This window comes from Pristiophorus japonicus, chromosome 14 (genome assembly GCF_044704955.1).
Source record: "Pristiophorus japonicus isolate sPriJap1 chromosome 14, sPriJap1.hap1, whole genome shotgun sequence".
NCBI lineage: Eukaryota > Metazoa > Chordata > Chondrichthyes > Pristiophoridae > Pristiophorus > Pristiophorus japonicus.
In genome coordinates this window covers 176217651-176240865 of record NC_091990.1, presented here as the reverse complement: position 1 = coordinate 176240865, position 23215 = coordinate 176217651, and the positions used below count along the sequence as shown (strand labels likewise).

Sequence of the window (23215 nt, the reverse complement as noted above, 5' to 3'; positions counted from 1 at the left end):
GGGAATTATCCCCTGTGTCCTGGTCAATCAACATAACAGAAAAAAAACAGATTACCTGGTCATTATCACATGGCTGTTTGTGGGAGCTTGTTTGTGTGCAAATTGGCTGCTGCATTTCCAACATTACAACAATGACTACACTCCAAAAGTATTTAATTGGTTGTAAAGCATTTTGAGATGTACGGCGGTCGTGAAAGGTGCGATATAAACCAAAGTCTTTCCATTTTTACATATATAAATGGTAGCAAACCCCTGCCAGACCATCATTATTATGAACTGATCTTTCATGTCCTGAAGCCAGGGTGACAGATGTGGAGGTGTCATTGCCCACTTACTTCAAAGCCTTGAAATTATTAACCATGCACAATTATGTTCATGACACTTGCATATTTGTTTACTCCAGTGTTCATTAGTTGCATATGCTACCGATTGACACAATGGATTCAGTAGTTGGTGTTCATTTAAGGTTAACAGCTTTTTAAAAAAACTATTAATTCGAGATGACGGCATCGCTGGCATTTATTGCCCATCTCTAGTAGCCCAACGAAGGTTGTGTTGAGCCTTCTTGAACCAATAGTGGTCTGATACTACTGAGTGGCTTGCTAGGCCACTTTAGAGGGCAGTTATGAGCCAAGCATATTACACCCTCATCCCCAACCGAACCAAGGCTCCAGTTCACTTTCCACTGACTTCCTATGCAGCAGTATTGGCAGAGGCATAGGAACAATTCATTTGCCTGTTCTTTAAGCGTGGTATGTGGTGAGGTGACATTAAAAATAGAAAATATTTTAACAGGTGAATACCATCTGAGTAACTCTTCCAGCAATATCTGAATGGATAATTCATATAATCAATCATAAATACAGGAGTGGGGAAAGAAAAGACATCCCTACACCCTGGCTGTAAACTTAAACTTACACTTCATCTTCATATTCCTTTGGTGGAGACACAGCTATAACAAGGTCTATCCAATCCTGTAACAGAAATATGATAACAGTTATATAGTTGGTAATACAAAAAAGTCTAAGTTATTATTGCCAATTTTTTTTGATGGGCCTCCAATGGACAAAATGAGCCACATAGAGACTGAGTTAGCTGGTCTCAGCCAGGCAGTGAAGGGGGAGCAACAATTAACCCAAATCTCCTAAGAGTGGAGAAAGAGAAATATCCATTGGAGCTCCTTCTCCTGATTGCCATCCAGTTAATTCCTGGAAAGTACATGTTTGGGAGTGTCAGGATCCTATTCCACACTTATGCTTTCAAATATATTGCCAAATGTCATTGTTCAAGCTCAAAGTTGCAGAATGAACAAAGAACCAGAGGACTTCCAATACCAATGGAAAGGTCACCCAGCATCAGGCTTTAGGTATTGGGACCAAAGTACTTAGTTATGGATTCCTCACATTAGAACTTTACAGGAAGGAATGTGTGTGATATGTTAACAACTCCAGTTTATTTCCAATAGATTTAGGGTACTGGTATAAACTAAATTAAGCAACAGACTGTTCGATGAAAGCAAAATATGGTAAGTGCTAGTTTAGGGTGAAAGTGTACCTTGCAACTTCAATCACCGTCTTTGTTTCCCTTCACAAACTCCATTCTCTAATCACTGACTCCATTTTCTCCCTGGCAACTGTCCGAGGCTGAACCAGACCCCTCGCAACCTTGGTGTTGTATTTGACACCGAGATGAGCATCCGACCCACATATCCGCGTCATTACCAATCATCATCATCATAAGCAGTCCCTCGAAATCGAGGAAGACTTGCTTCCACTCTTAAAATGAGTCCTTAGGTGGCTGAATAGTCCTATATGAGAACCACAGTCCCTGTCACAGGTGGCATAGATAGTCGTTGAGGAAAAGGGTGGGTGGGATAGGATTGCCGCACGGTCTTTCCACTGCCTGCGCTTGATTTCTGCATGCTCTCAGCGACGAGACTCGAGGTGCTCAGCACCCTCCCGGATGCACTTCCTCCACTTAGGGTGGTCTTTGGCCAGGGACTCTCAGATGTCAGTGGGGATGTTGCACTTTATCAGGGAGACTTTGAGGGTGTCCTTGTAACGTTTCCTCTGCCCACCTTTGGCTCGCTTGTCGTGAAGGAGATCCGAGTAGAGCGTTTGCTTTGGGAATCTCGTGTCTGGCATGTGAACAATGTGGCTGCCCAGCGGAGCTGATCAAGTGTGGTCAGTGCTTCAATGCTGGGGATGTTGGCCTGGTCGAGGACGCTGACCGTGGTGCGTCTGTCCTCCCAGGGGATTTGTAGGATCTTGCGGAGACATCATTGATGGTATTTCTCCAGCGACTTAAGATGTCTACTGTACATGGTCCATGTCTCTGAGCCATACAGGAGGGCGGGGGTAGACCATGAACTTGGTGGCAGTTTTGAGGGTCTGGTCTTCAAACACTCTTTTCCTCAGGCAGCCGAAGGCTGCCCTGGCGCACTGGAGGCAGCGTTGAACCTCGTCGTCAATGTCTTCTCTTGTTGATAAGAGGCTCCTGAGGTATGGGAAATGGTCCACGTTGTCCAGGGCCGCGCCGTGGATCTTGGTGACTGGGTGGCAGTGCTGTGCGGCGAGGACAAGCTGGTGGAGGACCTTTGTCTTACGGATGTTTAGCGTAAGGCCCATGCTTTCGTACGCCTCAGTAAATATGTCGACTATGTCTTGGAGTTCATAACATCTCCCAGCTCCTCGCCTCAGTTCATCTGCTGCTGAAACCCTGCTCCATGTCTTTGTTACCTCTAGACTTGACTATTCCAATGCCGTCTTGGTTGGCCTCCCATCTTCCACCCTCCATAAACTTGAGCTCATTCAAAGCTCTTCTGCCTGTATCCTAAGTTGCACCAAGTCCCGTTCACCCATCACCCCTGTGCTCGCTAACTTACGTTGAGTCCCAGTAAAACAATGCTTCAGTTTTAAAAGGCTCATCCTTGTTTGCAAATCCCTCCATGGCCTCACCCCTCCCTATCTCTGTAACATCCTCCAGCCCTATAACCCTCCAGTTCTGGCCTCTTGCAGCGCCCTGATTTTAATTGCTTCACCATTGATTGCCGTGATTTCAGCTGTCTAGGCCCTGAGCTCCGGATTTTCCTCCCTCCACCTCTCCACCCCGCTCTCCTCCTTTAAGACATTCCTTGAAACTTACCTGTTTGACCAAGGTCTGTTCTAATATCTCTTTATGTGGCTCGGTATCAAATTTTGTTTGATTAGACTCCTGTGAAGCACACTGGGACGTTTCACTACGTTCAAGGTGCTATATAAATGCAATGCTTTTACTGTTATTTAAAATGTAATTTTTTTGAAAATTTAGTCATCGGTTTCTGAAAATTATTTCAGAATAGCAATCCTCGTGTGGACATTTGATCAACCATCATATATTAGCCAACACCCTGAATGCCTGCAGATCCACTTAACCATGGGAAGTATAATTATCGAGTCTAATCCAGACATTTACATGTGTGCATTTTCCAGTAAATTTCACTGGATAGCAGTCAGGTGCAGGAACTCCAGCTTGTTTTTCTTCCCTGAGGGCATTAAGGGCAATCATAGTGTTCTAATCAACTAACCCAGAATGTAGCAGAAACTGAATCTGGCCAATATGCCTTGTTTATTTTTAAATGTCATTGAGATACCAATCCAAGTGGTGTAATTACCCACTTAACCATCAGTGAACTTCTTTTGCCATTTTATTTCAATCGGGAAGATTTCCAACTGGGACCCCAGCTATTTACAATATACATCAATGATTTAGATGAAGGAATTGAGTATAATATCTCCAAGTTTGCAGATGACACTGAACTGGGTGGCGGTGTGAGTTGTGAGGAGGATGCTAAGAGGCTGCAGGGTGACTTGGACAGGTTAGATGAGTGGGAAAATGCATGGTAGATGCAGTATAATGTGGATAAATGTGAGGTTATCCACTTTGGTGGCAAAAACATGAAGGCAGAATATTATCTGAATGGTAGCAGATTAAGAAAAGGGGAGGTGCAACGAGACCTGGTTATGGTACATCAGTCATTGAAGATTGGCATGCAGGTGCAGCAGGCGGTGAAGAAGGCAAATGGCATGTTGGCCTTCATAGCTAGGGGGGTTGAGTATAGGAGCAGGGAGGTCTTACTGCAGTTGTACAGGGCCTTGGTGAGGCCTCACCTGGAATATTGTGTTCAGTTTTGGTCTCCTAATCTAAGGAAGGACGTTCTTGCTATTGAGGGAGTGCAAAGTTCATTGAGGGAGTTCACCAGGCTGATTCCCGGGATGGCAGGACCGACATATGAGGAGAGATTGGATCGACTGGGCCTGAATTCACTGGAGTTTAGAAGAATGAGAGGGAATCTCATAGAAACATATAACATTCTGACGGGACTGGACAGGTTAGATACAGGAAGAATGTTCCCAATGTTGGGGAAGTCCAGAATCAGGGGTCACAGTCTAAGGATAAGGGGTAAGCCATTTAGGACTGAGATGAGGAGAAAGTTCTTCACTCAGAGAGTTGTTAACCTGTGGAATTCTTTATCGCAGAGAGTTGTTGATGCCAGTTCGTTAGATTTATTCAAGAGGGAGTTAGATATGGCGCTTGCGGTTAAAGGGATCAAGGGGTGTGGAGAGAAAGCAGGAAAGGGGTACTGAGGTGAATGATCAGCCATGATCATATTGAATGGTGATGCAGGCTCGAAGGGCTGAATGGCCTACTCCTGCACCTATTTTCTATGTTTCTATGTTTGAAATCAGTGGGAATGAACATTGGGTGGTTTCTAGAACAGGCAGCCGATCTGAAAAAAAGTTTTAGGCCGAGACAGCAAGTTGAAAATCCACCTTAATTTCTCACTCTTATTTCCCTGCTTATGTTAAAACCTACCTAGCTTGGAATTGGAAACTCCAATAAATGTTAAACAATGTATATTCTTGCATTAACTTGTGCCTTGAACATTGCGATGGAATTGTGCATGATCTCATGGAGGCTACAGGAGTGCTTGTATATTTATTTCTTACTTAGGAACATGTGGAACAGATAGTTCAAGAGGGCAGGTAACACCTAAGAGGGTAGTTCAAGAGGGTAGGAGATGAATCATTATCTGTTGAGAAGGGAAAATCAAAAATTGTAGAAGTATTAATCACACTGATTTGTTTTCCAGAAGTAGGGGAAGGAACTTGTTCCTTAAAGTTGAGGATCAACAGGTGGTGTGAGAGATGAATCCATGATAGAACATCATTCATGGACTCTGAGTTGAGAAAGGTTTGCTTGCTGTATGGCCTTTTTACACTCTTTATATTAGTGTGTACTCTCTTCAGGCTGTGCGCTTCAATTTAGATAGATGCCGTTTGCTACTTACTGTTCTGTAAACTTGGAACCTTAAAATACTAAAAGAAAATGAATGCACCAAAAAATCATTGCATGAGTTTTAAATGACAGAAGATTAGGAGACCTGTAATTACAATCAAAGCGCCTCAAGTTTAAAATTCTCTGCCTCTTGTTTAAATCTCTCTATGGCCTCACGCCTCCCTATGCCTGTAACCTACTCCAGCCCTACTGCTAATCATCGCCCCGCCTCCATTATTTTTTCTCTGACTCCAACCTTTTGTGCATTCCCTCCCTTCAATCCATCATTAGCCATCGTGCCTTCAGCGGCCGAGGAACCACACTCTGGAATTACCTCCCTTAAACCCTCTACCTTTCCAGCTTCCTCCCTCCTCCTTTAAGACCCTACTTTAAAAATAGTTTCTTTGATCAAACATTTAGCCTAATATCTCTTTCTTTCGCGTGGCCTGCATTTTGTTCCTTACATTACTGTGAAGTGGTTTTGGAGGTTTTTCTATGCTGAAAGCACCATATAAGTGCAAGTAGTTTTATTTTCCACAAAAAGCTATCACTCCTTGAGTACACCTCATCACCTGGAGATTTCAATAGCTAGTTGCTCAATGACCATGGAGATTTTGAAAGCTGGAATTCAATGAAACACATTAATCAGAGAAATGGTTTCATTCTTTTGCCATCTGTGCCTTTTTTTCCCCATCACATTGTGATCGAGTTAATATACAAATAAAGAAAAACTGAAATCAATATTTTGTTTGCAGTCAGGGGGAATATAAAACAAAAAAATAACCCTTGGACCTGTGTATTTCTCTATCGATAATGTGGACAAACACCATTGTGGATATGACCAACTTGGTGTATGTTGCCTCCTATCTTTTTGTAAACACTATTAGGCCTTAAAAAAGACAAACGATCGATATCCAGTCCATCAATGAAGGAACATGTGCGAGATCCACAAAGAGACAATGGAAACATCCGGAACACAGAGGAGAGTGAGTGGGGGGAGGCAGAGTAAATGAGTGGAAACAATGAAAGAAAAAGTAATCAGAATGATGCAGACACCACAGTGAGAAAGATGTGTGAAAACAATAGAGGGAAACAATGGTTGAAAAGAGGTACAAGTACAAGAAGGAATTGAAGAGTGTGAAAGAAAAAAATTCAGAAATACATATTATGTAACACGTTGTAATGCTCCTTTCAGAGGGTTATGGGGATCTAGAACTTGTTGCCTGGAAGAGTGGTGGATGCAGAAACCCTCACCACTTTTAAGAGATGGTTGGATGGGCACTTAAAGTGCAGTAACCTGCAGGGTTACGGACCTAGAGCTGGTAATTGAGATTAGACTGGATGACCTTTTGTTGAACGGCGCAGATATAATGGTAAGTACTGCAGGGAATAGAATACGGCCAGGGTGATCTCCTGGACTAGTGTTGATCGCCTGGATGGGTTGGAGAGGAATTTTCCCAGATTGTTCTTTCTAAATTGGCCTGGGTTTTTATCTGGTTTTTGCCTTTCCCAGCAGATCATATGGTTCCAGTTGGGGTGGAGTGTAGAATGTTTTAGTATCAGGGGTGTCGCAGTTGCGGTGAGGCAGATTGGTCGGGCTGGGTGCTCTTTGCCTTTTCGTCATTGTTCATAGGTTTATATGTAACCTTTAGGGCTGCAGACCAAGGGCCGTGTGGCTCTTTGTTGGCCGGCGTGGGCACGATGGGCCGGAATGGCCTGTGCTGTAAATTTCTATGTTTCTATGTTTCTATAATAGCACACCATTGAACTCACTATGAGCATTGCTAAGGAAGAACCACTAAGTACCGGCACGGTTCTGCAAACATCATGGTTGGAATTTTTCCCTAATACACTGGTGGGTTTAGAGCATGGGGGCAGTTAAATTGTTAAAAGCAGATTCCGGACCTGATCCCGCCTCTAACCCAGGCGGGACGGGGACAGGCGACCAACCCGCTCCCGGGGGTGGTACATCAATTTAAATATTATAATGAGACTGAAAGCCTCTATTTTCCCCTCCATTTTCAATTTAACTGCATGTGGACAGGTTTCACACAATTCATGAAACCCGGCAGTTAAACCAAGGTGAGGAGGTAAGTGGCTTTATAGCTGCCTCCTGGATCCAGGGTCCCTACCTAAACCACCCCCCACAATCGGAGCCCCCCCCCCACCACACCCCCCAACGAGGCCTCCGATCACCTTCCCAGACCTCCAATCCCCAGCATGAATGAGGCCTACCCACCACCCCACCAATAATGCTGAGATCACACACAATCCTACGGTGTTCGGCCCCGATCCTCTCGCTCCCCCCATGCCGATGCTTGGGGCAACCCCCCCCCTCCATTGACCCCACCTCTGTCAACCACCCCGGTCCCTGGCCAACTCCAATCCCCAACCGACCTCCCCGTGATCCCCGAACCCCCCCTCTCCCAATACCCAATCCCCAACCCCTCTCCCCCCATGATACCAGATCTCCCCCCCCATCCCCATGATCCCTCCCCCAGACCGACTCCTCGCTCCCTCTCTGCTTCTGTAGGCCTATCTGCCCACAGCCAGCCAGCCTCTCAGCCGAAGCCTCACATGCAAATCATGCTCTGTCGTTAAAGTCACCAGGGCCTCTGGGAAACCCAGCCTCCCGGGTTTCCCGCCAGCCTTTGCGGCCTCCCGCTCCCAACCCGCCTGCCTGGAGAAAATTCCAGCCCATACTGGCCCAAATTCTGCGGTCAGCGGTGAACGAACAGCACTCGGCATTCATTGTGTTTACAGCTTCCCACAGATGTTTTGTGGGTTTTAGAGCAGCAACTTACGGCCATCGGGTGTCTGATACAGTGCCGCACCCTCGACAGGGAATCAGGAACCTGTGTGAGCAGGGATAGCAACCGTGTGTCTCTTCAACCAATCAGTTTGAAGAATCCTTACTGAGGCTTGCAGAGTCTGAACCAGGAAGTGTAAGTTAGAATATTTAATTCAATGTAAAATTATGTACAGAAAGCAAAATAGAGAGGGAAATTAAGGTGGGATTAAGAGAGAAAGATAAAAGAAACAGAAAGAAAAAGTAAAAATTTAAATTATTTTTAATTATTAATTTTTAAAAGATCTCCAACTGTAATTAAAATCTGAAGAAATGAGACTCCACTTGTAAAGTTAATTTTCAGTGCCAGAGAGGCTGTTTGGTAGTAATTAAGACTTCTCATGTTGTTAAAGTTTCACTTGCACTTGAATGGACAAGCCCTAACTTTTTCTGACATGGTTAGTGGGTAATTAGTGAGTAAGTACCACAAGTACCTGCCCTTCTTGTGTTTGAATGCTGAATCTCTTGGAGAGGTACTGGTGTCGAGCTAAGCTTGTGGAGGAGCAGGATAAGTTGGACAGCAACTTTCTGATTTCCACGTTTAACTGTGCATGTGCAGATGCTGGAAGTTGGTGTCTGATTTACTTCTTAATAACAGTGAGCACTGATAGCCTCACCGTTATTCCTACCGCAAAAACAGGGTCAATGACAACTTGCATGTCTATTGCACCTTAGTACAGAAAAACATCCTAAGGTACTTCACAGGTGCGTAATAATAAAAAAAGACACTGAGCCAAAGAAGGAGCTGTTAGGATGGATGACATAAAGCTTGATCAAAGAAGTGGGTTTTAAGGAGTGTTGGGGGTTTAAAGCCAATGTAGGTCAAGAACCATACATGGGCAGCAGAGTTTTGGAGGCAGACGCAGGCAGTATTTGGGATAGAGAAGAATATGGGGTCCTGTGGCATCAAATAGGATGCTGAAGTTGCGAACGGTCTGGTTCAGCCTGAGACAGTGGACAGGGAAGGGGTTGGAGTTCGTACGGAGTTTGTGGCAGGGGCCGAATACAATGGGATCAGTCTTACTAATGTTCAGCTGCAGCTCATCCAAAACTGGATGTTGGAGAAACAGAGCGACAGCAGAGGGGTCAAGAGAGATGGTGGAGAGGTGGACTTGAGTGTCATCAGTGCACATGTGAAAACCATCTCTCTATCTGCGGATGATGTCACTAAAGTAGAGGTTTCTCTTGAGGAGATGACAATATTTTGGATTTTGTGGCTGAAGTTTTTTTTTGAAAGTTTACTTCAATTTGCTCCTTTGTTAAAAATGCTACAGGGTCCCTTACTGAAAAAAACAAGACGAGGGATACAAATACTTACACCACCACTATTCCAAGACTTTGCCAATGTTGTCTGGGCTTCAGGTAGGGTGGCATCAGTGAGAATCTTTCCATTGACAGCCATTACTTGATCTCCCTTCACTATTCCACCTGAAGACAAATTGGAAAAATGACGAAGGTTAGATTCAAGGACAAAAAGCATTATAATCTATTGCAGTGCAACATTAAAACTCTGCATCTGATGCACAACTGCTGCTGTAGCTATTTTTAAACTAAGGCTTGTGAGGACACAGAATCATTTGAAATTGGACTCAACAGACATGGACCTTCTGAGCAAGAAAGAAAACATTCAGAAGGGGAATGCCAATACTGATAAATTAATGACAAGAAGGTTGTAACTGAGATGAGAAAGGAACTGGAGACCGGATGGAAGAAAAGGATTGCTAATTCAACCACATGCTTTTTCTCAATCTCGTCCAGGTGTGTTCGAAGCTCTTTCTTTGATATGGGTACAGGATTCAAATTTTGGACTTAGTTATATAGGGAGTTAGTGAGGAGTACTAAATGTTTTATATTAAGGAGGAAACAAATCTTATTAAGGATGTCTCATTTTCACTTATTTTTTCTTGTGTATTTCAAAATAGTTCTCTCTCTCCCTCTTTGCCCCCCCCCTCTCCTACCCTCGCACCCAATCTCTGTCTGTCCTGTACCATTCCCATCCATTGGAAAGGTCGCTCTCTCTCAACCATCTTGAAATTGTGATAAATTGCTTACTGGAGAATACAGTTGTTCCTGCTCTTCTTACTCCAGATTATTCAGCTCGTGGGGTCAATTTTAACCTGCGGAATCAGTTTTAACAGGGCTTCAAAATAGGGTTGTTGGATTACTACCCCATAAGACTCTGGTTGCTGCCATTTTTATCGGGGCCTACTGTTGGGGGCCGAAGTGTCCACCTGTTCTGGGCAGTAGCTGCCTTTTAATATAAAAATCTGTGTCCTATAATGTACATAGAATCCCGATCGCCATTTTAGTCCAGAAGTGATCAGACCATGCACTGTGCAGTCTCTGACCAGTTTTACTGCTGAGGCCCCAGAAAAGGTCAATTTTAAATTATTTTTTTGTGGGGCCAGCAACTATAAGTCGGAGTGATCCTTCAAGCCCTACAAAAATAACCTGGGCCCTGCCGACCCGGGCTCCCGCTCCTCGGCAATCGTGACCTCACCGCGGATTTAACTTGTGGCCTGCCGGCCAGGTGGCCCCTGGATCGCCCAAGATTGCACCACTCCGAATCAGGCGAGCAGCACTGTGATGCCCATTTGCAGCGGGTAGCTCGCCAGTTCAATTTAAATACAGTCTGGGCCTCAAATATATGTCGGCCTCTTCACTGCCAGAGCAGACAGCCGGCCAGCATCCTTCACTGGTTGACCGGCCAAAAGTTAAAATCTGCACTTGGAATTGAGAAGGACGAGAGGTGATCTTATCGAAACGTGTAAGATTATGAGCGGGCTTGACAAGGTGGATGCAGAGAGGATGTTTCCACTGATGGGGGAGACTAGAACTAGGGGACATGATCTTAGAATAAGGGGCCGTCCATTTAAAACTGAGATGAGGAGGAATTTCTTCTCTCAAAGGGTTGTAAATCTGTGGAATTCGCTGCCTGAGAGAGCTGAGGAAGCTGGTATATTGAATGGATTTAAGATAGACAGTTTCTTAACTGATAAGGGATTAAGGGGTTATGGGGAGCGGGCAGGAAAGTGGACCTGAGTCCATGATCGGATCAGCCATGATCGTATTAAATGGCGGAGCTGCCTCGAGGGGCCGTATGGCCTACTTCTGCTCCTATTTCTTATGTTCTTATGTTCTTATTTATAGATTACTCCCACAGGTGAGTATTAACTCCCTTCAGCCTCGACAGCATCTTCACTAGCCCGGACATCTTGGTAAGTGTTTGATGAATTGCCCAAAATAATGAATTAAAACTTTTATTTTTTACTACTTCCCGTGCATTCACAGGATCTTTGTCACAACTTTGAGAGGGGCACAGCATTATTTCAGACCTTACTTTAGGCTTTAATTGCAAAATGAATTTATTGAAAAATAGATGAGCAAGTGAATAAATAACACTAATGTAATACAATAGATTTATTTTTATTAATTCGTGGGATGTGGTTGTCGCTGGCAAGGCCAACATTTATTGCCCATCCCTAATTGTCCTTGAGAAGGTGGTGGTGAGCTGCCTTCTTGAACCGCTGCAGTTTGTGTGGTGAAGGTGCTCCCACAGTGCTGTTATGGAGGGAGTTCCAGGATTTTGACCCAGCGACGATGAAGGAACGGCAATATACTTCCAAGTCAGGATGGTGTAACTTGGAGGGGAACTTGTAGGTGATGATGTTCCCATGAGCCTGTTGTCCTTCTAGGTGGTAGAGGTTGCAGGTTTGGGAGGTGCTGCCGAAGAAGCCTTGGTGGGTTGCTGCAGTGTATCTTGTATATAGTACATAGTGCAGCCACGGTTCACCGGTGGTGGAGGAAGTGAATGTTTAAGTTTGTGGATAGGGTGCCAATCAAGCAGCTGCTTTGTCCTGGATTGTGTCGAGATTCTTGAGTGTTGTTGGAGCTGCACTCATCCAGGCAAATGGAGAGTATTCCATCACATTCCTGACTTGTGCCTTGTATATGGTGGAAAGGCTTTGGGGAGGTGAGCCACTTGCCGCAGAATACCAAGCCTCTGACCTGCTCTTGTTGCCACAGTATTTATGTGGCTGATCCAGTTGAGTTTCTGGACAATGGTGACCTCCACGATGTTGATGGTGGGGGATTCGGCGATGGTAATGCTGTTGAATGTCAAGGGGTGGTGGTTAGACTCTCGATTGTTGGAGATAGTCATTGCCTGACACTTGTGTGGCGCAAATGCTAGTTGCCACTTATCATCCCAAGCCTGAATGTCGTCCAGGTCTTGCTGCATGGACTGCCTCATTATCTGAAGAGTTGTGAATGGCATTGAACACTGTGCAGTCATCAGCGAACATCCCCACATCTGACCTTATGATGGAGGGAAGGTCATTGATGAAGCAGCTGAAGATGGCCTAGGATATTGCCCTGAGGAACTCCTGCAGTAATCCTGGCCTGGGATGATTGACCTCCAACCACCACAACCATCTATCTTTGTGCTAGGTATGACTCCAGCCAGTGGAGAGTTTTCCCCCTGATTCCCATCGAGTTCAGTTTTACTAGGGCTCCTTGATGTCACACTCGGCATTCAGTCTCAGTTCACCTCTGGAATTTAACTCTTTTGTCCATGTGAGGTCTGGAGCTGAGTAGTCCTGGTGGATCCCAAACTGGGCATCGATGAGCAGGTTATTGGTGAGTACCTGGCGCTTGATAGCACTGTCGACGACACCTCCCATCACTTTGCTGATGATTGAGAGTAGACTGATGGAGCGCTAATTGGCTGGATTGGATTTGTCTGCTTTTTGTGGACAGGATATACCTGGGCAGTGTTCCACACTGTCGGGTAGATGCCAGTGTTGTAGATGTACTGGAACAGCTTGGCTAGAGGCGCGGCTAGTTCTGGAGCACAATCTTCAGCATGACAGCCAGGATGTTGTCAGGGCCCATAGCTTTGCTGTATCCAGTGCGCTCATCCATTTCTTGATATCATGTGAAGTGAATCGAATTGGCTGAAGACTGGCTTCTGTGATGGTGGGAACTCAACAGGAGGCCGATATGGATCATCTACTTGGCACTTCTGGCTGATGATGGTTGTAAATGCTTCAGTTTTGTCTTTTGCACTCACGTGCTGGGCTCCGCCATCATTCAGGTTGGGGATATTCATGGGGCCTCCTCCTCCCGTTAGTTGTTTAATGGTCCACCACCATTCACGACTGGATGTGGCAGGACTGCAGAGCTATCATCTGATCCAATAATTGTAGGATCACTTAGCTCTGTCTTGGCGCTGTTTAGCATGCATGTCGACATGTGTTGCAGCTTCCCCAGGTTGGTACCTCATTTTTAGGTACGCCTGGTGCTGCTCCTGGCATACTCTTCTGCACTCCTCATTGAACCAGGGTTGGTCCCTTGGCTTAATGGTAATGATAGAATGAGGGATATGCCGGGCCTTGAGGTTACAGATTGTGGTGGAATACAACACAGCTGCTGCTGATGGTCCACAGCGCTTCATGGATGCCTAGTTTTGAAATGCCAGATCTGCTATGAAGCTATGAAGGTGGGAGTTCATCTCCACAATGACTGTGTGGTGGTCACTGCAACCAATGTTGTCATGGACAGATGCATCTGTGACAGGTAGATTGGTGAGGATGAGGTCAAGTACGTTTTTTTCCCTCGTGTTGGTTCTCTCATCACCTGTCGCAGGCCCAGTCTGACAGCTATATCCTTCAAGACTCGGCCAGCTCGATCAGTAGTGGTGTTACCGAGCCAGTTTTGGTGATGGACATTGAAGTCCCCCCACCCAGAGTAAATTCTGTGGTAATCAGCAGAAGGTTTCCTTGCCCATGCTTGACCGCAGACTTCATGAGGTCCGGAGTCAATGTTGAGGACTCCCAGGGCCACTCGCTCCCGACTGTATACCACTGAGCCACCACATCTGGTGGACAGGACATACCCAGTGATGGCGATGGAGGAGTTTGGGACATTGGCTGAAAGGTATGATTCTGTGAGTACGACGATGTCAGGCTGTTGCTTGACTAGTCTGTGGGACACCTCTCCCAATTTTGGCACAAGTCCCCAGACATTGGTGAGGAAGACTTTGCAGGGTCGACTGACCTGGGTGTGCTGTTGTCGTGTCCAAAGCTGATGCCGAAGGTGATGCCGGGTGGTCCGTCGGGTTTTATTATTATTATTTTTGTAGAGCTTTTTTACAACTGAGTGGTTTGCTAGGCCATTATAGAGGGTCTGGAGTCACATATAGGTCAGACCAAGCAAGGACGGCAGATTTCCTTCCCTAAAGGATCATAGTGAACCTCATGTGCATTATGACAATCCAATAGTTTCATGGTCACCATTACTGATGCTAGATTTTTATTCCAGTTTTATTTAATTCACTGAAATTATATTCTCCTGCTTACATTTTTGGATTTGAACTTGCGTCTCTGGATCATTAGTCTATGTCTCTGGATTACTAGTCCAGTAACATAACCACTATTCTGCCATTCCCTGCTATTATGCTATACTAAATCCTCAAAAGGAAAATAATAAATGATTTGCCATCTCTAAATTACTATTTCATAATTCCCAAAATCTTCTCCCTGAATGTCCAAAATCAAGACCATCTTGGTTACATTAATCTACCTGTGGCAGAGAATCGAGATGCAGGTTTTGTTTCATAAGAGATTCAGTCTGCTTATTGGAACTGCAGCCTAGTTTGAACACTAGAAAGTTGTTAAGAAAAGATTTAACTGCAACAGGTAGTAAGTGGCCTCAGTATCCTTGGTCTGGCGAAGAAAAAAAAATAGCCAAACTGCCTGTTCCTGTGCACTATCAACTGACACCTGCTGGAAAGTGCCTGTATATGAATACCAAAGTATTCCTTGCTTCAATAAATCTGAGTAAAAGAATTTCTTCTAACCTCTCTCTCCAGTCCTGCACATTAGGAATTCACCATTTTCCAGCTATTAATGGAGGACTAATGTATCACATTATATAACATAAGAACATAAGAAATAGGAGCAGGAGTAGGCCATTTGGCCCCTCGAGCCTGCTCCGCCATTCAATAATATCATGGCTGATCTGATCCGATCCTAGCCTCAACTCCACTTCCCCATCTGCTCCCCATAACCCTCGACTCCCTTATCATCTCCACCTTAAATACATTCAATGACCCAGCCTCCAAAGCTCTCTGAGGTAGAAAATTACAAAGATTCACGATCCTCTGAGAGAGGAAATTCCTCCTCATTTCCGTTTTAAATGGGTGATCCCTTATTCTGAAATTATGCCCCCTAGTTCTAGATTCCCCCACGAGGGGAAACATCCTCTCTGCATCTACCCTGTCAAGCCCCCTTAGACTCTTACATTTTTCAATAAGATCACCTCTTAGTCTTCTAAACTCCAATGAGTATAGGCCCAACCTGCTCAACCTGTACAGTTGTAGCATGACTTCCCTACTTTTATACACCATCCCCCTTGCAATAAAGGCCAACATTCCATTTGCCTTCCTAATTACTTGCTGTACCTGCATACTAACTTTTTGTGTTTCATGACAAGGTCCCACACAAGAGATTAGTGTGCAAAATTAAGGCACATGGTATTGGGGGTAATGTATTGACGTGGATAGAGAAATGGTTGGCAGACAGGAAGCAAAGAGTGGGAATAAACGGGTTCTTTTCAGAATGGCAGGAAGTGACGAGTGGGGTGTCGCAGGGTTCAGTGCTGGGACCCCAGCTATTTACAATATACATTAATGATTTAGAAGAAGAAATTGAATGTAATATCTCCAAGTTTGCAGATGACACTAAGCTGGGTGGCAGGGCGAGCTGCGAGGAGGATGCCAACAGGCTGCAGGGGACTTGGACAGGTTAGGTGAGTGGGCAAATGCATGGCAGATGCAGTATAATGTGGATAAATGTGAGCTTATCCACTTTGGTGGCAAAAACAAGAAGGCAGATTATTATCTGAATGGTGACAGATTAGTAAAAGGGTGGTGCAACAAGACCTGGGTGTCATGGTACATCAGTCATTGAAGGTAGGCATGCAGGTACAGCAGGCAGTAAAGAAAGCAAATAGCATGCCAGCCTTCATAGAGAGGGGATTTGAGTATAGTAGCAGGGAGGTCTTGCTGCAGTTATACAGGGCCTTGGTGAGACCACACCTTGAGTATTGTGTGCAGTTTTGGTCTCCTAATCTGAGGAAGGACGTTCTTGCTATTGATGGAGTGTGGCGAAGGCTCACCAGACTGATTCCGGGGATGGCAGGACTGACATATGAGGGAAGATTGGATCGGCTAGGCTTATATTCACTGAAATTTAGTACAATGAGATGTGATCTCATATAAAATTCTGATGGGACTGGACAGGTTAGATGCAGGAAGAATGTTCCCGATGTTGGGGAAATCCAGAACCAGGGGATACAGTGTAAGGATAAGGGGTAAGCCATATAGGACCGAAATGAGGAGAAACTTTTTCACCCAGAGAGTTGTGAACCTGTGAAATTCTCTGCCACAGAAAGTTGTGGAGTCCAGTTCATTGGACATATTGAAAAAGGAATTCGATATGGCCCTTACGGCTAAAGGGATCAGGGGGTATGGAGAGAAGGCAGGGGTGGGGTACTGAGGATGCATGATCAGCCATGATCATCTTGAACGGTGGTGCAGGCTTGAAGGGCCGAATGGCCTGCTCCTGCACCTATTTTCTATGTTTCTATGTACAAGGACCTCCAGATCCCTCTGTACCGCACATTTTGTAATCTCTAATCATTTAAATAATAATTTGCTTTTTTAGTTTTCTTACCAAAGTGGATAACCTCACATTTTCCCACATTATAGTCCATCTGCCAAATTTTTGCCCATTCACTTAGCCTATCTATGAGAGAGGGTGTAGGGGAGAGAGAAAGACAGAGTGAGAGGGAGAGAGAGAGAGAGAGAGAGAGAGGGTATAGGCGAGAGAGAGAGAGAGAGAGAGAGAGGGAGGGTCAGCCCACACTGCGATATGTGTGCGCACTAGGTCTGTGCAGCAGAGCAGGTCCCCAGTCATCCTGGTTAACACTTGCCACTGGATAAAGGCCTACCTCTGTCTAGCCCGTGTGATGGCTGGTGTGCAACGGTCACCACATGTTAAAAAAAATTCACGCACAGGCAACTTCCACCCCATCAATTGGAGTACAGGACTGCAATATCGGGTCCTTCATCAAAACACCTGTGAACTCATGGAAGCAAGTCATCCTCGTTCGAGGGACCGCCTATGATGATGACTAGATCCCTTTGTAGATTCTTTGCATCCTCCTCACAACTTGCTTTCCCACCTATCTTTGTAAATAACATTGATACATGAACAATGAATCATCAAAGATCCGTTAGCTCAATTCTAACCTACAGAAAAAGTTGGTAAGGATATACTACATTACTGTGAAATTCAAGTGACAAATCTCGGGTCACAATCTCTAGCGCCCAATCTCCTCAGAACAGTGTCAGCTGATAGACTGGAAGCCATTAACTTCCAGGTGTGCTGCACCCACCTCAAACAGGCGTTAGGTGCCCTGCATATGCACATCATAGACTCATAGAAACTTACAGCACAGAAGGAGGCCACTTAGTTTGGCGTGCCTATGCTGGCTCTTTGAAAAAGCAGTCGTGCTTAGTCCCACATTCCCGCCTTTTTGTCTGTAACCCTGCAAGTTCCTCATTCTCAAGCTCCTGTCCAACTCTCTTTTAAAATTATTTATGGAATCAACTTCCACCACCTTTTCTGGTAAAGTGTCCCAGATCCCAACAACTCTGAGTGAAAAAAATTCTCCTAATCTCCCCTCTAGATCTTTTTCCAATGGATATGAATCTCTGACCTCAAGTTATTGACCCACTCACCAGAACAAATATTTTCCCCCTATTTTCTCTATCAAAACCTCTCATCACCTTGAAAACCTCTATTAGATCACCCCTTACCCTTTTCTGTTCCAAGGAGAACAGTCCTAACCTTTTTAGCCTGTCCTCATAACTGAAGTTTCTGATCCCTGGTAACATCCTGATAAATCTCCTCTGTATCCTTTCTAATGCCTTTACATCTTTCCGGAAGTGTGGTGCCTAGAGTTATCAACAGTACTCCAGCTGAGGCCTAACCAACAATTTATAAAGCTCTAACATGATATCTTTGCATAATATCAACTCAAGTAACACAGTTGGATCTCTAACCAGCGTATTAAGCTTAAAGAAAGGAGACTATGAAGGTATGAGGCCAGAGTGGCTAAAGTGGACTGGGAAAATAGATTAAAGTGTAGGACGGTTGATGAACAGTGGTGTACATTTAAGGAGATATTTCACAACTCTCAAGAAAAATATATTCCAGTGAGGAGGAAAGGGTGTAAGAGAAAAGATAGCCATCCGTGGCTAACCAAAGAAATAAAGGACGGTATCCAAATAAAAATAAGGGCATACAATGTGGCCAAAACTAGTGGGAGGACAGAAGATTGGGAGGCATTTAAAAGCCAGCAAAGAATGACTAAAAGAATGATTAAGAAAGGGAAGATAGACTATGAAAGTAAACTAGCACAAAATATAAAAACAGATAGCAAGAGTTTCTATCGGTATATAAAAAGGAAAAGAGTGGCTAGAGTAAATGTTGGTCCCTTTGAGGACGAGACCGGGGAATTCATAATGGGGAACATGGAGATGGCAGAAACTCTGAACAAATATTTTGTATCAGTCTTTACGGCAAAGGACATTAACAATATTCCAACAGTGGATAGTCAAGGGGCTATAGGGGGGGGGGGGAAGAACTTAACACAATCACTAAGGAGGTGGTACTCAGTAAGATAATGGGACATGGGACTAAAGGCAGATAAATCCCCTGGACCTGATGGCTTGCATCCTAGGATCTTAAGAGAAGTAGTGACACAGATTGTGGATACATTGGCTGTAATTTACCAAAATTCCCTGGATTCTGGGGAGGTCCCAGCAGATTGGAAAACTGCAAATGTAATGCCCCTATTTAAAAAAGGAGGCAGACAAAAAGAAGGAAACTATAGACCAGTTAGCCTAACATCTGTGGTTGGGAAAATGTTGGAGTCCATTATTAAAGAAGCAGTAGCAGGACATTTGGAAAAGCAAAATTCGGTCAGGCAGAGTCAGCATGGATTTATGAAGGGAAAGTCATGTTTGACAAATTTGTTGGAATTCTTTGCGGATGTAACGAGCAGGGTGGATAAAGGGGAACCAGTGGATGTAGTGTATTTTGGACTTCCAGAAGGACCCCAACTATTTAAATCTATAATAACCACGGAAGAAGGGACCGAGTGTAACGTAGCCAAGTTTGCTGACAATACAAAGATGGGAGGAAAAGCAATGTGTGAGGAGGACACAAAAAATCCGCAAAAGGACATAGGCAGGCTAAGTGAGTGAGCAAAAATTTGGCAGATAGAGCATAATGTTGGAAAATGTGAGGTCATGTACTTTAGCAGAAAGAATCAAAGAATAAGTTATTATTTAAATGGAGATTGCAAAGTGCTGCAGTACAGTGGGACCTGGGGGTACTTGTGCAAGAAACACAAAAGATTAGTATGCAGGTACAGCAAGTAATCAGGAAGGCCAATGGAATCTTGACCTTTATTACAAAGGGGATGGGGTATAAAAGCAGGGAAGTCTTGCTACAGCTGTACAGGGTATTGGTGAGGCCACACCTGGAATGCTGTGTGCAGTTTTGGTTTCCATATTTATGAAAGGATATACTTGTAGGCAGTTCAGTGAAGGTACACAAGGTTGAGTAGATTGGGCCTCTACTCATTGGAATTCAGAAGAATGAGAAGTGATCTTATCGAAACATATAAGATTATGAGGGGGCTTGACAAGGTGGATGCAGAGAGGATGTTCAATGCCTCAGAGAGCTGTGGAAGCTGGGACATTGAATAAATTTAAGACAGAAATAGACAGTTTCTTAAACGATAAGGGAATAAGGGGTTATGGAGAGCGGGCAGGGAGGTGGACCTGAGTCCATAATTAGATCAGCAATGATCGTATTGAATGGCGGAACAAGCTCGAGGGGCCGTATGGCCTACTCCTGTTCCTATTTCTTACGTTCTTATGTTCTTATATGCTTTTTGAACCACCTTATCAACTTGCCCTGCCACCTTTAAAGATTTGTGTATATGGACACCAAGGTCTTGCTGCTCATGTACACTTTTATCATATACTGTCTTTCAATATTATTCATCCCAAAATGCATCACTTCACATTTCTCTGCATTGAACTCCATCTGCCACACTTCTGCCCATTTCATCATCCTGTCTGTCATCCTGAAGCCTATAACTATCCTCATCATAATCTACGACTTTGCCAAGTTTCGTATCATCTGCAAACTTTATAATGCTGTGCCTTACACCAGAGTATAGGTTGTTTATAAAAATTATAAAAAGTAACAAACCCCAAACTGACCCTTGGAGAACACCACATAAACCACGTTCCAGACTGAAAAATATCCATCCATCTACCACCCTTTGTTCCTATAACTGAGTCAAGTTTGTATCCATGCCACCACTATTCCTTAATTCCTTCGGCTGCCATCTTCTTAATAAGCCTCCTGAATGATACTTTGTTGAATGCCTTTCCAAAGTCCATATACAACATCTACTGCACTACCTTGATCAATTCTCTCTATTACCGCACCAAAGAATTCAATCAAGTTGGTCAGACACAATTTACCTTCAACAAATCCATGCTGACTCTCCTTGATTAATCCATGCCTTTCTATATGGATGTTTTTTTTTGTCCCTGATAATGGTTTCCAATAACTGCTCCACCAACAATGTTAGTCTGACTGGCCTGTAGTTTCCTGGTTTATCCCTCTCCCCTTTCTTGAATAATCGTATAACATTAGCAACCCTCCATGAGGATTGAAATATTGTGACCAATGCCTCTACTATATCAACTTTTATTTATTTCAGCAACGTAGAGTTTATTACGTCTGGACCAGGCGACTTGCCATCTTTCAGTAATGCTAATCTTTTCAGTACATCTTTTCTATTTATTATTTTCTTGACCATAATTTCCCTCTCCCCTTTTAATGTAACCTTCACATCATTCACTTCCTTTGTGAAGACAGATGCAAAGTACTCATTTAATACTTTTGCATGTCCTCTGCCTCAACATGAACATTTATCTTTGGGAATTTTCACCATCGATATTTTCTAGTCTCTTTCCATAATTTTAAACCAAATTATGTTGCGGTCACTATTAGCTAGATGATCTCCTACTCTTACATACACCACTTTCCCTACTTCATTTCCCAGAACCAGAACTTAACTGGACTAGCCACATAAATACTGTGGCAACAAGAGCAGGTCAGAAGCTGGGTATTCTGCGGCAAGTGTCTTACCTCCTAACTCCCCAAAGCCTTTTCACCATCTACAAAACATAAGTCAGGAGTGTGATGTACTACTCACCACTTGCCTGGATGAATGCAGCTCCAACAACACTCAAGAAGCTTGACACTATCCAGGACAGAGCAGCCCATTTGATTGGTACCCCATCCACCACCTTCAATATTCACTCTCTCCACCACCGGCGCACCGTGGCTGCCATGTGTACCATCTACAAGATGGACTGCAGCAACTCACCAAGGCTTCTTTGGCAGCACCTCCAAAACCCGAGACCTCCACCACCTAGAAGGACAAGTGCAGCAAGTGCAGGGGAACACCATCACCTACAAGTTCCCCTCCAAGTTACACACCATCCTGACTTGGAAGTACACTGCTGTTCCATCATCGTCACTGGGTCAAAATCCTGGAACTCACTCCCCAAGAGCACTGTGGGAGTACCTTCACCACACGGACTGCAGTGGGACAAGAAGGTGGCTCACCACCACCTTCTCAAGGGCAATTAGGGATGGGCAATAAATACATGCCTTGCCAGCGACGCCCACATCCTATGAACGAGTAAAAAAAGATCCAACACTGCTCCCTTCCTTGCTGGACTGGAAACATATTGATCGAGAATATTCTCATGTGCACATTTCTGAAATTCCTTCCCTACCCTTAGTATCATGTTTTACCCAGTCTATATAAGGATAATTAAAATCTTCTAATTAGGGTCCTAATACTGGTTTTAGGATCCCAGTCAAAATTGTTTTTTAACTGGGTGGAGCTTGTGCTGCACAGCTGTTACAGGTCTTCATTGGCATAACTAGCAGTCCTTATCATCATCATTATCATAGGCAGCCCCTCGGAATTGAGGAAGACTTGCTTCTACTCTTAGAATGAGTCTTTACATGGCTGAATAGTCCAATACGAGAGCCACAGTCCCTGTCACAGGTGGGACAGATAGTTGTTGAGGGAAAGGGAGGGTGGGACAGGTTTGCCGCACGCTCTTTCTGCTGCCTGCGCTTGATTTCTGCATGCTCTTGGCAATGAGACTCGAGGTACTCAGCGCCCTCCCGGATGCACTTCCTCCACTTAGGGCGGTCTTTGGCCAGGGACTCCCAGGTGTCAGTGGGGATATTGCACTTTATCAGAGAGGCTTTGAGTGTGTCCTTGTAACGTTTCCTCTGCCCACCTTTGGCTCGTTTGCCGCGAAGGAGTTCCGAGTAGAGCGCTTGCTTTAAGAGACTCCCAAAGCAAGCGCTCTACTCGGAACTCCTTCACAGTAACCGATCAGTCCTTGGGAACTGTTGCCAAGAAGGTAGGAATTATATTTTTACAGTTTACAGAAATAAAGCAGGCGATAGCCTGCCCGGGCTGTGCCTGCTCCAGTTCACCTCTCTCCCCAGGACCTACCCGCGGGCCAGCTGGATATTGGAGCCGGTTGAAACCTCTAATGCCCGACTGGCAAGCTGCATTGGGTCACCTGATTGACATCCGCAGCTCGATGGATTCATGCAGATGAGGCCCGAGGCCCAATTTCAATTGAGCCTTGTGTTGACATCTTCAAATGAGCATTATGATAACGATGCACATTTCTTGACAGAAACAGGTGCTGCACGAATTTCTCCCACATTTTCTTCAAATAAAAATACCTGTGCTGTGATGTTTATTAGTGTTATGTCTCAAATAAAGCAATGTGATTGAGTACTGTAGACTTGAGTAAGTGTGACCTGATTCTGACTCCAGAGTGCGGCACAGCATGGG

General features: G+C 44.5%; 1 protein-coding gene across 1 annotated transcript in view; it reads right to left on the bottom strand.

Annotated features, from left to right (window-relative positions):
- Nucleotides 1-914: 914 nt before the first annotated feature.
- The window catches only part of ush1c (Usher syndrome 1C), a 319880-nt gene continuing 297579 nt past the window's right edge, over nucleotides 915-23215 (bottom strand). Inside the window, exons 28-29 of the mRNA XM_070898764.1 lie at nucleotides 9483-9592; nucleotides 915-974 (exon numbers count right to left, since the gene is read on the bottom strand). Coding sequence (XP_070754865.1) covers nucleotides 915-974; nucleotides 9483-9592 — 170 coding nt within the window. The remainder of the gene's footprint in view (nucleotides 975-9482; nucleotides 9593-23215) is intronic.